The 16259-nt window shown below is 40.6% G+C and overlaps 1 protein-coding gene across 1 annotated transcript; it reads right to left on the bottom strand.

The window, feature by feature from the left end:
- Positions 1-3125: 3125 nt before the first annotated feature.
- LOC139466023 (cAMP-regulated D2 protein-like) lies at positions 3126-14806 on the bottom strand. The gene is made up of 5 exons (XM_071248037.1): positions 14649-14806; positions 7293-7407; positions 6181-6364; positions 4978-5084; positions 3126-4109 (listed from the first exon to the last, which is right to left on the bottom strand). Exons 1-5 carry the CDS (start codon positions 14804-14806, stop codon positions 3126-3128), a joined length of 1548 nt encoding a protein of 515 aa, XP_071104138.1.
- Between the last annotated feature and the right edge of the window lie 1453 nt (positions 14807-16259).

Here is a 16259-nt window from a genome sequence, read left to right as displayed (position 1 = left end):
GAAAATTGAAATAACTCATCCCTGTAACAGTTTGGTAAATATACTCTGTGATGGTAATTTGTGTAAAATCAAACGGGTCCAATGAAGATGGGGTTATGAAATGAATTCTACCCCTACCATGTGTGAAAAATTGTGTCGAGAAAACAACTTATTGATGCTCATAGATAAGATATCTGAGATACCCATTAGTAGTTGTGTATATATGCCAAAATGTTATGTTTTATTTGTAAAAGTTTCAGCTCCAAATATAGTTTTAAAAAAACCCACGAAGAAGTATTCATTGAATGTTGACTAAGGGATAGTACAGGTGGTTTTTTCCTCCGGTATTAAATGTCCTCACATTGAAGGCATTTATTTCAGGTTTACATAACACAGCGGAAGGATTTTAATAATGCAATAGCGACTGCTTATGTCACACATTTTGCGATTGATGATGTACCGATATGCATGGCTTGGTATGTCTGTGTTTGTCAAACCGTATTGACGTTATCTGTTTTAAAGGTTTGTCATTTATTTTATTTCATCTAAGTTTACAAACGTGTAGTCATGTGCGAGGATATGTTTGGTATTGTGAAGATTATTGTTTTAAAGACGAAATACATTACGATCTCCAAACGAAGGACTCAATATATTTTCTTTATACTCATGGCTTGAACAGTGTTCAATTCAATGATAAATGGAACTGTACAGCAATTCACGTAAACCACGTACTGATTTCGTGGCAATTAGAGAATCCTCATTCCGGTGTCAATCTGTGTGTGGTAAATGTTTGAATTTCTTTGGAATGTAAATTTCGAGTTTGCTCAATGCATATCAATGAAGTCAAAATTCATACCCGTATGTCTGCCGCATGAAAGGAAAAACATTAAAGATAATGAAATTGACAAATAAAACATGTTCACTGCGCGGGACTTTGCCACCGATGGGTTAGGATACGTTCACATTAACACGAAGAGCTGGCATCAATGGTATTGATCGTGATTCATAAAACATGCCAATGATGTCGGAATTTTAAAATGGACTGTGCTTTTAGCTGAGATTTCTTATGTTTATGTAATTGTTTTTCTCGCTTGTATTAACATTTAATCACTGGTGTGTCTTGTCCAGGTGCGACACTCATGAATCAGTACCAATGACACCAGATGTTTGCAAACGTTTGAGCAAATCTGAAGGTGGAGTATGACCACCAATGTCATTATGCTGCTGTCGCTACGCTTACTCTAAGACAAGTGTAGTCGTAACACTCTTGGATAAGAGATGTCGTAACTCTTACTCTGAGAAAGGAGTAGCGATAACACTTTGAGGTTAGAGTAGTCGTAAGACATGCTCTTGGATAGGAGCGGTCATAACTCTCTTAGGAGTAGTCGTAAAACTTGCTAGGAGTGGTCCTAACACTCTGAGATAGGAGTAGTCCTAACTCACTGAGATAGGGGTGGTCCTGACTCACTGAGATAGGAGTAGTCCTGATTCACTGAGATAGGGGTGGTCCTGACTCACTGAGATAGGAGTAGTCCTGACTCACTGAGATAGGAGTGGTCCTAACACTCTGAGATAGGAGTAGTCCTGACTCACTAAGATGGGTGTGGTCCTGACTCACTGAGATGGGAGTGGTCCTGACTCACTGAGATGGGAGTGGTCCTGACTCACTGAGATGGGAGTAGTCCTGACTCACTGAGATGGGAGTGGTCCTGACTCACTGAGATGGGTGTGGTCCTGACTCACTGAGATGGGAGTGGTCCTGACTCACTGAGATGGGAGTGGTCCTGACTCACTGAGATAGGGGTGGTCCTGACTCACTGAGATAGGAGTAGTCCTGACTCACTGAGATGGGAGTGGTCCTGACTCACTGAGATAGGAGTGGTCCTGACTCACTGAACTAGGAGTAGTCCTGACTCACTGAGATAGGAGTAGCCGTAACACTAACTCTAAGATAGGAGTAGTCATAACACTTTGGGATAAGAGTAGTGGAAACATTTTGATCGTTTTCAGAGCTAAGGTCGGGTAGAGTCACGACGTCTTGTAAACCTGTCTCTGTATAAGTGTTGTAGTATAATAAGTAATTCAGTGATTTGTACAGGAACATACCTAAAAGAATGCACTATTTTGTTAATATTTGTATGAAACTTTACGTGTCAATAAATTATTGTCAAAGTTTTTTTGATTTTTCGTATCTCGCTATTTCATCCAATCTGACATGAATCCTATCGTGTCAGCTCCCAATCACCAGTGCTGAAGATTTATGTGACGTCTCAGTATGCTACACTGAAGAAACAACCTTGCTATACTTGCTGTCTGACACATAATAAGAGTTTTCATCTTTGTTAATCTACTGTTATCCAGGGACTTCAAGTGCTGTCAGAGCTTGATACTGTTCAGGGGCGGCCGGGTAGCCCAGTGGTTAAAGCGTTCGCTCGTCACGCTGAAGACCCGGGTTCGATTCCCGACATGGGTACAATGTGTGAAGCCCATTTCTGGTGTCCCCCGCCATGATGTTGCTGGAATATTGCTAAAAGCGGCGTAAAATCGTACTCACTCACTCACTGATACTGTTCAATTCATCAATTCAAAGTTGCTTTGTTTGGACAAGCATTAGTTCCTGAGGATCAATACAAACTCCGAAGCCTCTTAAATCGGGTGGTAAGGTTCGGTGACTTGGGTAATAGTGTGCCAGCATGCCCCACCGGTGTGGGTTATTATTATGTTCATTATATCAACCACTGGTCTGTCTGGTCAAGCCTCGATTATGTACAGGCAGCCGTGCTATGGCTTAAACAACAACAAAGGTTTTAGCGTCGGAGACACGCTTGCACAAGATGTCATGCAGATTTTCCCACGAAGCAATAGATCCTTTGTCTGATGTCACCTATAATACGGAGAGGTTTGTGTTTAAGTGGTGTAAGACTTCACTCACTCACTCACTCACTCACTCTATTGTCCAATTGTGTTAATCACCATTGCAAGAGTAAAATGGATGAACGTCAATGTTTCGTATTTGATAGGCATAAAATATGAATAAAGGAAAAGCAGACTAATTGAAATGAAGAGTAACATTAGTTTATTTGAAGTCCATAGTATTACAAAAAATGGCTTCAAACCCTTTAACATCACGTATGATTGTTCTGCTATCAACGTGGATTAAAACCAAGAAATTGTTCCAATATGGAACATTTAAGCGAAACAGCTGGGTCTGATTTCATATATGTGCTGCCTGCCTTCAGGAGAAGAAACTTCTGTTGCCTAGTCTTGAACGATGTCCACGTACGAAGTGATGAGTCCTCGCTCCAGGGACTCCCGTCTCTGGCAAAGTTGTTCCAGTACTGAATGACGTCATCAGAGAGACTCATCTGTTCGTGCGGCACAGTGTAATTCCCCAGACCGAACGTACCGAACACCGTCGGCAGTTCGACTCCGTGACAGACATAATCATTACAGATGTTGCCGTCACCCCATATGTTGTACGGGAACTTCTGGTCGAAGACGTAGCTATAAACCACTGCATCCCTTGACATACGTTTTGCAACGGATTGACCAACACATCTGAACAGGTAGTCAGTGCCTATTTCAGCTAGGACGTAACGTTTGTCATCATCTCCGTCTACATCATAGACTAGACTTAGAAGCTCCAGCGACAGGATAGGACTGATCTTGTGAAGAAGATCTAGAAGCTCACGTGTGGATAGAGGAGATTGACTCATACTGTATACATACCCCATAGCTTCATCTTGGACAGTTCCGATGATGGTGTCCATCTTCTTATGAAGACCTCGTGAGAAGATATTGTACAGGTGGTCCATCACCAGACCTTTATCAATGACAGGCCCCCAGAATTCGAAGGGCAATAGGAAGGGAGCATCGGGAAGTTCCACCTCCTGCTGTAGTTTAAGGATGTCATCAGCATCAGCCTCCCTATAGCAGGTGAGGTTACCCACAGTACACCCAATCAAGGTGGCGAGTTGAGCTTCTTGGCTTTCCCCTTGAGCTGCAGTTCTGAAGGGCAGGGTGAAGGGACAACTCTGGAGGATGACGCGATTAAAGTACTGACTGGCGGAGGGGACGCTCATCAGAAGAGCAATAGACTGGGCCCCAGCACTCTGGCCGAAGACGGTCATCTGTGGAGACATTTTGTACTTTTAAAATTACTTTCACATTTTCAAAAAATCGTACAACATCCAAGGTTTGTCAACATCATCGATTAACATATGACATCCACATTTTGGCTAAACAGGCAGAGACAATTGCATTGGGATACAGTTTTCATTCGTTGTCCGAGACTGAGATTTTACAACTTCAACTATAAAACAAAACACACTAAGTTAGCCAACGACAAACCGTGTTCAAGAAATTCCCATCGACACGATTAATTTACCTTTAAGAAATGCAAGTTTTTTTACATAAAAATATATTTTCATAATAGAAATACATGAGAAAGATACGAGGGCATGGATGGCTCAACCTCGCTGTTTGAATGGCCCCCCTCAGCCAACAGGATTCGGTGGACCTATTATCATCCTATCATCAGCTGCATTCTTGTGGGATAAATATCTACAACCAGCGTGACTGCCTCCGTGGTCAAGCGGACTGAGCGCCTGCATGAAGAGCGGAAGGTAGGCGGTTCGATTCTCTGACCGTATCATATCAAAAGACGTTAAAAGATGGTATTTCACCCTTCCTGGCGCTCGGCCTTATGGGGGATAAAACAAGGATTGATCACTCATTGGGTGATACCCTACTCAAGCAGTCAATCATTGGGGATACACTACTCTAGCAGTCAATCAATGGGTGATACCCTATTCCAGCAGTCGATCATTGGGTAATACACTTATATAACAGTCAGTCATTGGGTGATACCCTAGTCTAGCAGTAAATCATTGGTTAGAATAACGACTTAATTAGAAGCGTTTCTATCGACAGTCCGATGAAACATCAGAGCGAGCATAGATCTTTATCACTAACATACATTCCTACGGAGTGATTTACCTCCGTTCTGTCTCCCCCAAAGTACTGAATGTTCGCATGGATCCATTGAAGAGCCTTGATCTGGTCTTTCAGTCCTAGATTTCTTGAGCCAAGAAAACCGAAGGCAGCTGCAACCATTTAGACTTTGTTTTCACAAAAGAAAGAGCGGCGTTAAATGATTAATTACATTCAGATGATGACTTCGCACACAGTTATGCATTCATCTAACAATCAGAAATATTTAATGGATATGACGGCTGTCTATAAATGGTCGAGTCTTGACCAGACATTTCAGTGATTAACGTCAGTTGTAATTGATCAAACCTTTCGTGCAAATGGAAATTCACTTCTAATTGAACCAATCATTTCAGATGTGCATCCCGTGCATCCCCGATTCGCCTTGATAATGATTCTTGGTTTGTAAGCACCATATCTGTGAACCGCCTCCGTGGTCTAGTGGTAGAGCGTCCGCCCGGAGAGCGGAAGGTCCGGGTTCGATCAACGGCCGCGTCATACCAAAAGACGTTAAAAGATGGTACTTGTTGTTACCCTGTCTGGCGCTCGGCATTAAGGGGCTAAAACAAGGACTGGTCGGCTTAGAGTTAGTATACTGTGTCTGAGTGGGATATTCATGTTAAACTGCGGCATGGTATCTCAGTGAGCTAGCACTATAAATCGGCATCAGTCCGGACTAGTACAAGCAGCCACACAAACACACACGTACATGCACGTCGCTATATGAATGCAATAATCTTGGACGCGACGTTAAACCCCATTTTACCTCACCTCACCTTACCATATCGGTGACTCATCACTGTGTACTTCCACTTAGGGATGCCGGGTTAGAATTTCTCCCCAGGAACCAATGCTGGTCGTGACAAGGCGACCAAATAGATTTGGTGGCCAGGGTTTCATGTTACCCGTTTACCCATACGGCGTGGAATGTAGCTTACAATATCAATCACAGGATTGTTTGGTCCAGACCCGATTATTTACATGACACCTTCAAATAGCTGAAATATTGCGGCGTTTAACAGCAATATATATTATTCAAACATGGTATTTGATTGTAAGTGCTTATGTCACAAAGTTTAACAATTTATTGATAAATTGAGTTTGTTTGATCATATTGAACTAGTAATTGCGGCGTTAAACAACAAACTAACGTGCTACCGATCTGTACCGGCTGGGAATAGTGCATCTTATGATGTTAAAGCTACTCACCCAATCTGTAATTGATAGTTACAAGAATACATCCGCCCTTCTGGACAAAGGCCTCGCCGTCAAATAGCGGAGACCCCCCACTGTACGATGTGTAGTCGCCTCCATGCACAAACACCATGACACACCTGCCGGTTGGATGGCCCGTTGGCGTGAAGATGTTCAGAAACAAACAGTCCTCCGAGACCTTAGGGTGACATTGATTCAGTGTGTGTAGAGATTCATATATTTGAAGAATATTTCAGAAACCTATGATATAAAATGTTGAAAAATAATCATGGTGCTATTATGTTTGAAAAACTAGGGAACTATCAGAGATGCAATTATTCAAAAGACAATTACGGCATAATATATTTGGAACCACTTAAAATGAATACGTTGAGTTGAATGACTTGATTGTATTCAATAAATCTGTAGCGTTGACGACAGTAGGCAAGTAGGTAATGTATTCGCCCGTCTCGCCTAATACAGTTTTAAAACTGATATACGTCAAATACGTTGAGTAAGAACAAACATAAAGTTGGTTTCTAAAGAGCCAATGAGTGAGTGAGTATGGTTTTACGCCACTTTTAGCAATATTCCAGCAATAACACGGTTGGGGACACCAGACATTGTACCCATATTGGGAATTGAACCCGGGACTTCGGCGTGACGAGCGAACGCTTTAACCACTAGGCTACCCCACCGCTTGGTTTATAATGACTTCATTCTTAATTACTATGACAACCAATTGTGTTGAACCTCTCCCCATTCAATACCGGGTGTTTGGTTCCGTTCGGAGATATCATAACAAAGGACACGCTAAAGGACAAAATGGCTACCGTCAAAGTCATGTTCGAGTAGATCATGGTAACATCGTGATAACTATACAAAATCAACATCCCTCGATGACCAGCTGGTTCTCACAGAAAATGTGAATCAGGAGGTGTGCAGACGGGCTGCGATGTCTCAGGGCTGGTCTGCGTCAACATGGAGGCGTGCAATGTGTGTCACATGTTAGGAACAGGCAGAATCGCGAGAGATCTCGCAGGCCGGTTTATGGATTAACGGACTTATATACGTATCTTGGGAATACAAAAAATATTCGTTCTTCAAATACAGGAAAGGGCATATACCTCATCCTGACAAAGCAGGAGTGGAATTTCAGGACAGTTCTGGTAGCACATGGGGCCACGTGATGTTGCAAGATATGGGTTCGGCCATGGGATCACAGGCTGCGGTTCTTCAAACCTATAAGAACAGGATTGCAATAGAAATGGTGAAACTCTTGCTCGAGACTGTTTGATCAGGATCACAACATTCAAGGCCTGGTAAAGCTTTCAAAAGGTTTTATGGTAGACGGGTGGAGGACATTTCCAAATTCCACGAGTCAGTGACAAAAACGATGTCTGACATTGTGTAATTCCCTATGTTGATTTGTACCATATGTCCCCGTGTTATTTCATGCCTTTGCGTGTGTTTGTGATGGGCACTACCCGTGGGGTAGGAAATGGTCACTTTTTGCGAACACATGGTATCACCATGCACTATTTGAAAGTGAATCGTAAACACATGATTATGATATGGTCGAAATCTAGCTTACAAGGGACCACAACTGTTTTATGACTATGCAAAGGATTTTGTGGTTTCGTCTATAATTTACACGACAGGATCGGCCATAAGTGACACGTTTCAGGGACTGTAAAAGATAAGGCTTCTCGAGGAATGGCGGAGTAGATATCGTCAATACGGTTCTGCATACAAAAGACCAACTCTAAGGAAAATATGTATAAAGTGCAAAACAAGGTTCACCGAATCCTTTGCGCATGTGTTCGAATCCAAGATTTTCCCTGATTATGGCTACCATTTTTTTTTTCTTATTTTTTTTTCAAATGATTTTTATTCAATTTCCATGTGCATGTTAACAAATATATAATTATGAGTATAGATCTGTCAGCACTTTACTAGTGTTCGTGACTCATATTGAAAAACGTCTCTGACCTTCCACATTAAGCTGACAAGCCATGATACAACTGAAATGTTGTAAAATGGCACCAAACCCAGCTCACTAACTACCCTATGATCCTGCGAAACAATCCTTTTCAGAGTACATTCAAGGTTTTCAAAAGACTCAGGAAAACCCTGCGCATCTGTGGCAATCCTAAATATATTTTGATGATTCAAATTTGACGCGACATAAGCTTATCAGCCTGCGCTTTTTCTTCAAAATCGCCAAGAGGATGTAGCATATATGTTTTTGATAATAATGTGTTTCAATTAATGAATTAATCAATTATGAATGGTCATAATTTTGACAATAACCTGCATTTCTAAACATTTCAAGGACAAGGCTGAAATATAAACATTTTTGATTGAAGTTATTTTTAATCTTTATCTTGTAAACTAAATGTTAAACTCATAACGCATAACTCTCTAAACAATATTTGCTGAGTCATGGTGACATGGTTAAATTAAAAAAACAGCCACAGGCACATGTTCTAGTGGACATTAGCCATTACAGTAAAATACGTTTATAACGAACACGCTTATCACGAACTAGCGGATATTACAAACTTAAGTTTTGGTCCCGGACATTTGCTGTATAGATGTTGTACATTTTCTCATAACGAACTACGGTTATAACGAACTAAAATTAGTGGTCTATTTGAGTTCGTTATAACCGTAGTTTACTTACTAACCAACGGTAGTCTGTTCACCTTTACTGTGAATTTGTCACATCCCGTTATTCAGAACTCCGGACATGATCGCTTTAAACGACATTTGTAAAACTGGGAGATTTCGCCAGCGGCGGTATTATGTGGGTCAACGACATTTCACGCTGCATCGTTAATCCTTACGTTTGGATTAACATTTACAATGGTCAAGGTATGATAAGGGTCGATTTTGTCCCGCGCGATAGGTATTGGTAAAAATGATGTACTATTTGTCAATTTTGATTGTTATATCACCAAACAGCAGGTTTCGAACTAGGACATAAGGGTTGGTTCCCGGAACGTAGGCCGTTGGTCCCTCACTGATGTGGAAAATAGGCTTTTTCGTTCAAATACTGCTAGTTATTTTGAATTTTACATTTTATGTATGTGAAACATTTTAAAGAAATAATGATGTTTTATCTTTACCTGATTACAAATGGTTTGGTAGAAACAGAAATAATTTAGATAAAAGAGCGAAAAGAGGTTCTGGTGGTGTTGGGGCGTTCATTCATAATCGATTGTTCTCAAAATATGGTGTTATTGCTATATGAAACACACAACGAGACGCTGTGGTTGACATTAACACCACGTGCACGCATGGGTAGCACGCTGCGTCTCTGTATCTCATACCTTCCGCCGGAGAAATCGACATGGTCACATGACCCTGAAATGTATTTCAATAGATTGTCATCACAGATGCACGATTTCCTAAACATTGGTAAGCTTGTCATTATTGGTGATTTTAACGCACGATGCGGTTTAGAGTCTGATTATATTGAAGGCGTGGATATGGTTTCACGTAGAGATATAATTGACGAGACATTTAGTCACCATGGCAATCTACTTATTGATGTTCTTGTTGATTGCAACTTATGTTTGGTTAATGGAAGAGTTGGTGTTAATAACTTTACATCTATTTCAACCAAAGGGAGCGCTGTTTTTGAATATGTTTTTGTACCCCATGAACAGTTGTGTCATGTTGTTCATTTCAAAGTTCATAAAATGTCAGATATTGTAAATATGATTGTTGTTGTTGTTGGTTTGTTGTTTAACGCCGCACTCAGCAATATTCCAACTATATGACGGCGGTCTGTAAATAATCGAGTCTGGACCAGACAATCCAGTGATTGATATCATAAGCATCGATCCACGCAATTGGGATCGATGACATGCATCAACCAAGTCAGCGAGCCTGACCACCCAATCCGGTTAGTCGCCTTTTACGACAAGCATAGTTATCTTTTACGACAAGCATGGGTTGCTGAAGACCTATTCTACTCCGGAATCTTAACGGGTCTGTAAATATGACCCAACAACATGGGAGTGAAAGGATCCAAGATCATTCTTTATTAGAAACAACTATACGTTTTTATACTGATACTACTGATGATTTTGTAGAAAATAAAGAGTATATAAGTATATAAGAGTTTTAAGTTTTTACCCGAATCATTCCTGAATGACGAACGGTCACTTCAACTTGTCTTAGAAGCTATTGACAAGTTTGAAAATGATATTTATGAGGAAAATGCTGCCAATGCTGCATATAGTGAATTCCATAGTCTTTTTATTGATGAAATGTTAACTAAACTAAAAAAGGTAAAAACAAAATGTAATACAAATAACAAAAAGAGCAGATCTAAACCTTATAGGAACAATGAACCTCAAGACAAGTGGGAATTGGTTTGTAAGCGTGAAAGGGAGAGGTTGAAAAAGTGAAACTGTTTTAACTAAACGACATTTACGTGCTGTTTACAGAGAGTCCAGGAAAGACTTTGACAAAATGAACCGAAGGACAAAACGTGAATATTCTCTTGTAGAGAAAAGTGGACTTGATACGTTATATAAAGAGCATAAAGGGAAAGATGTTAGTTCTGGCAAATGACAGAAAGCAAATAATTCCCTGTGAAGTAATAGATGAAAACGGCACTTCCTTTTATAATAACAATGTTGTTCTTGATAAGTGGAGATCTAGAGGTGCTTATCACCGCTTATATAGCTTCCCACAAGATTCAGAAAGTGAAGTCTTTACTTTTATGAAAGATCATTACCCTGTGACAAACAGAAATATAGATATGTCTGCCTTAAATAAACGTACCGGTCGACAGGTTGGAAGTAGAAAAGGCTGTTTTTCATGCTAAACGTGGTAAGGCGTGTGACCTTGATGGTATGCCCTCTGAGGTTCTAAGACACTCTGCCTGTATTTATTTACTGTATAAAATTATCAAATATTGTTTTAATAACGAAGAAGTGCCCTCCAAGTGGAATGAAGGTATTGTTAACCCCATACCTAAATCTGGTATGAGTGATCCCCGTAACCCACTTGTAACCCTCATATGAACTCAAGGCAAAATTTATGCAGATATTCTTAACACTCGTTTGATCAATTTGTTGGAGAAAAATGACATTTTAGTCGATGAACAGAATGGTTTCTGTTCTAACATAGATTGTATTGATCATCTTTACGTTTTATCGTCTTTAAGTCAGACAAAAAAAAGCCCCAAAAATTCAACTTTTATTTGCTTTGTTGATCTTTAAAAAAAGCATTCGACACTGTGAATCGATAATTTCTGTGGTTTAAATTGTTCCATGTGGCAAAATATTAGATGCCATCCAATCTCTCTATCGCAATGTTAACCGTGTTGCCAAATTCAATCAATATTTTACTGATGCTTCCCATTGGTGTCTGGTGTAAAAGAGGGAGGGAAGTTATCCCAGCGTTATTTGCTGTTTATATAAACGACTTAGCCAATTGTATTAATAATCTTAACTGTGGTGTTCAACTTGATGATGTGATGATATCAAGTCTGATGTATGCAGATGATATAGCGCTTATAGCGCTTGACGAAACGTCGTTGCAGCTGACAATGTTGAATGTTTTAGATGTGTGGCGCAAACATTGGAAATTAACTGTAAATGTAAGTAAAACAAACAGTGACGAAATCTAATTTTGTTTTCACATGTAACGGTAATACCGGTGAATATCTTAAGTGTTATAGACAGTAGTTGAGGGCCCCACTACAGGACCGCTCCTGGCTTCTGATTGGTCGGTTGGGTCAACCGATGACATCACTTTCGGTTTGGTTTGCGCAGGGCATTGTGGGCCATGCGTGCGCATCCAAGATGGAGGCACATCCGTTTCCGGGGAGGAGGGGGAAACCCAAAGAAGCGCTCGTACAATGTGAAAAAGATAAATAATTGAAAGAAGCGCGTGTAAAATCTTGGATGTACAGTTGTTTTTCTAAAAATAGAAGAGGCGGTGGTGGTGGTGGTGGGTGGGTGGGTGGTGGTGGTGGTGGGTTCTTTGTTTGGGTTTGAGGGTCGTCAAAGCAAAGGATGAAAGCGTTCTTTCGGGAGAGATGGGTGGCCCTGAAAAGACCGTTTTCGGAGAAGAAGTCGATCACTTCTTCTCCCACCAAAGGGGTGTGCTGCAAAGGCACGGGTGGGCTGTTATCTTTCTCCTGACAGGACACTTACTTGTGTGGGTTAAACGCCGCACGTACGTGTCCTTCAGGACAGTATTGCAATACAGACACTAAAATGTCCCATCCCGTGCCCTTGTGCCAACGCCGTGGTTTAGCTTTGTTCCGATGTTGAAGTTTACCCCTTGGAATAGAAGCTGGGCGCTATGCTAAACCACCAACCCTACTTTGTGATATAATTTGTAGCGCTTTCTTATATACTGAACAAAATTAAAAACTTCACAATCCTAAAATTTTAACATTTTGACCAGTTATCATTGTGGGCCCTTATTGTGTATTTAAACAGTAATGGCCACGTATTGTCTTCAGATAACACCAGTTTTTGTGCAGGTGAATCGATCAAAATCATGTGCATAGCACTATAGTGGCAAAAGTGCAACGTGCAACTGGTCACGTGGCCATAATACCGCAGGTGTTTTCAGCCATACTTGTTAGCAGTCATTAACAAAAAAAGAAAAACACAAGTAAACAAAAGTCATTTGTCTTGCCACGCCTTTCAAATGTGCAACGTGAACGTGCCATCGGCATGTTGCAGACGGGAACGCCCGTAGCTGAAGTCGCAAGGACGATGGGTTGCATTGTAGTCGACGGACTGTTTTAGACTTACAGACGCGTCTACAGTAAACGGGTACCACCGCTGATCGCCTTCGGCCAGGTCGACCACGTGTGACGTCACATGTAGAGGATCGTCAGATTGTCTTACGTCACCTCCGTAACCAATTTTTGACGGCTACATCAACCAGAAATTAACTGTTTAGGGGTAGACTGAGTGCGCAAACTGTTCGAAACCGTCTGAGAACTGCTCACCTTCAAGCCCGACGGCCATACTGCGGGCCGATTCTGACTTAATTACCCAGACGTCAACGTCAATTGTGAGCACAGCGACACTTACGATGGACTCGAGAGGAATTGGAATCAAGTCGTCTTCAGTGATGAATCTCGATTTAATCTTCGATTTGCTGATGGTAGGGCGAGGGTGTGGAGGCGCCGTCATGAACGTTACGCCCAGTGTTGTGTACATGAAGTTGACAGATTTCGAGGCGGAAGTGTCATGGTGTGGGGTGCTTTCTATGGCAATGCACGTTCCAGGCTTCTTGTCATCCGTGGCAACCTCAACGCTGCTGCTTACCGCGACCAGGTACTGGCACCAGAACTTCTGCCTTTTATGGCAGCACATGGACCTGAATAGATCTTCCAAAACTAAAATGCCAGACCCCACACAGCAATTTTGACAAGGAATTTCCTTCAGAATGCGGGAGTCAACGTCATGGACTGGCCGTCCATCCAATCGAACACGTCTGGGATGCTCTTGGCAGAAGTCTGCGCACTCTCCAGAACCAACCACAGAATTTGCAAGATCTTGGCACCATTTTGCAGCAACAATGGCGTCGTCTTCCCAATCACGTGTTGACAAGCATCACAAGGTCCATGCGGAGGCGTTGTGTGGCAGTTGTCAACACACATGGTGGCCATACGCGCTACTGAACTTTTGTGTCATCAGATTCTCGTGCTTGGGACTTATGATTTAAAATGTTATTACCGAATACCGTAGGTGCTTGGAACAAATTATGGTTACCACCGTTAATTAAAATCCTTCTGTGGACATTAATAATTAAAAATTACCTTCTCTGATACATTTATCCGTTGTATATCATATATGGTATTACTTTTAAAAATGTGAAGTTTTTAATTTAACTGAGTATATGTTGTCCTTTTTATAGAGATTTAAGATATGAATTATTTTATGAAGCTTCAAATTATCCCAGATTTTTTATACCCTATGGCTTGATGATGGGCATAAGTTATGTTTTATATCGAAATCGGACGACTTACAGTATTGTTTATCTAAGACCCTTTTAGTAATGTATAATTAACAATTATTATCTTTTATAAGAATTTTCTTTGACAATACTTATATAGTGCTGAAATTGTTACAGCTTCATACCTTTTTATGAATTATACGTTTTAATCGTGTCTCATAAGCCCTATGGCTGGGCGTTACATATTTTACTAATGTATTGAGTTTGTATATAATTAATCTGTAACATTGTAACGCGTAACACGCAAATAAACTACTTCTCTCTCTGTGTCTCTCTGTGTATAATCTAAGAAATAAAGAAAACTTTTATAGATCATAATGCATGTTATCAGAAAGAGATATCGGGTGATCAGAGGCTCGCTGACTTGGCTGATACATGTCATCGTAACAAACGATCAATCATCCAGAATGGGGCCATTCCGGAATATAGAGGTTTCACTGCATATGCAGTAAGGAACACCTTAAGCTTAATCCACATACCTCGCAGCCGTGGCATACTTGATGCCAAGGAATTCGTTACAGCCAGGTCTGACGTTGCCGACGATGATGCCGAGCCCGGGTATATTGACGGTAGTTGTTGCTGATGCTGTCTGTCCAAAAACCGACGTCAGTACGACGAGCCGTACAAGGAATGTCATCATCCCTGTGTGTGTAATGTTCTGTTGATTTTTTTTCTTATATGACCTCAAAACCAATTTAAGACGCCATCTGTGACCATGTCGATGCGGGGATCCACTGCATATTTGTTTTCGAAATTAACAACACACCCATTGTCTCACCTGGAGACATGCTCATCAATTGATGGAGAGAGTATAGTGGGTCATCCTTTGTTCATGTGTTCACATGCAGCACGTGTGTTTAGTACAGGCAATAATAGTGAGTGAGTGAGTGAGTGAGTTAATATTTAACGTCAAATCGGCAGTATTTCAGCCATATCATGACGAGAACGTATACATTAATAATACATATATTTAGATGAAATAAAAACCTATCAACGATGGACAGTACAACAACTAGAATGTCACAGATTCGATTTAAAACTAGTTTAGAATATTAAAAAGCAGTAAGTATTTGTGAACAACACAATATAAAAATTGGCTAGAGATTGTCAGTCACTGAATGGTGATCACCATACTAGGGACCATGGGGACTTACAGTACCTTTGCTTCCTGAATGGACCCCGGCAGGATTTATATCATCCTCTCACAGTCACTGGCGATAGTTTACCAGGTAAGCCTAAGATTAAAATGACGAAAATACTACGTTTTAAAGTCTGGCAGGCATAAAAATAATGAAGTGGAACTTAATACGCTCTTAGGGGGCAATAATTTTACACTTCTTCAAACCCCCCACCCCCACCCCTTCCAGGGTACAGCCACTAACAATCTAAGTTACAAATTAGCACTAACAATATATAAAATAACACATTATGTACATCACAATTCATGAATTGATTCTATTTCCTTTAAAAAATACAATATTAAATTTGAATTTACATGACGAAAAAGGCCATTGACTGTTTTCACACTATAATATTTATCCCTTTTGACGGAAAAATCAATACAGTCAAGCAAAACATTCTTTCGTCACATGGGATACAAAAGGATAAGACGTGGTGGAACAGATTCGTTGAGTGCAGCTTTGGCTAGGTTACCAACAAAGACGACGTCATATTGGCCAGTGGCAAGGTCATTAAATAACTCAAGAATTTCAATTAAAAATGGATGTTTACATGACAGATTTGTAATAGCCTTAAGGCGCGCAAGTGAATCTGAAAAAGAGAGAATCTGCTGTGAATACTGAACTTTTATCTGGTAATCGTGAAGATATTGCTCTGGATCCAACGACAGTGGCACTGGATCCATCTGTAAATAAAGATACATAAGTATTATATGTTTTTCGTAATTGATTGTATTCTTGTTTTTAACTTAGTGGATTTGTATCAGATTTCTTAAGTCTAGTTAATGTGAGGTCTACATTTGGCCTTACCGTTTACCAAGGAGGCGATGATGAGCTTTTGGTTTTGACACAGAGGTCCACCAATGGTACGACCCAGAATATGTAGAGGGCGTCATGGACAATGATAAATAC

The sequence above is a fragment of the Haliotis cracherodii genome, unplaced genomic scaffold (genome assembly GCF_022045235.1).
Source record: "Haliotis cracherodii isolate W230 unplaced genomic scaffold, xgHalCrac1.p SCAF_18, whole genome shotgun sequence".
In the NCBI taxonomy this organism is placed as follows: domain Eukaryota; kingdom Metazoa; phylum Mollusca; class Gastropoda; order Lepetellida; family Haliotidae; genus Haliotis; species Haliotis cracherodii.
Note: the sequence above shows the minus strand (reverse complement) of the source record. Positions and strands in the feature narration are given on the sequence as shown.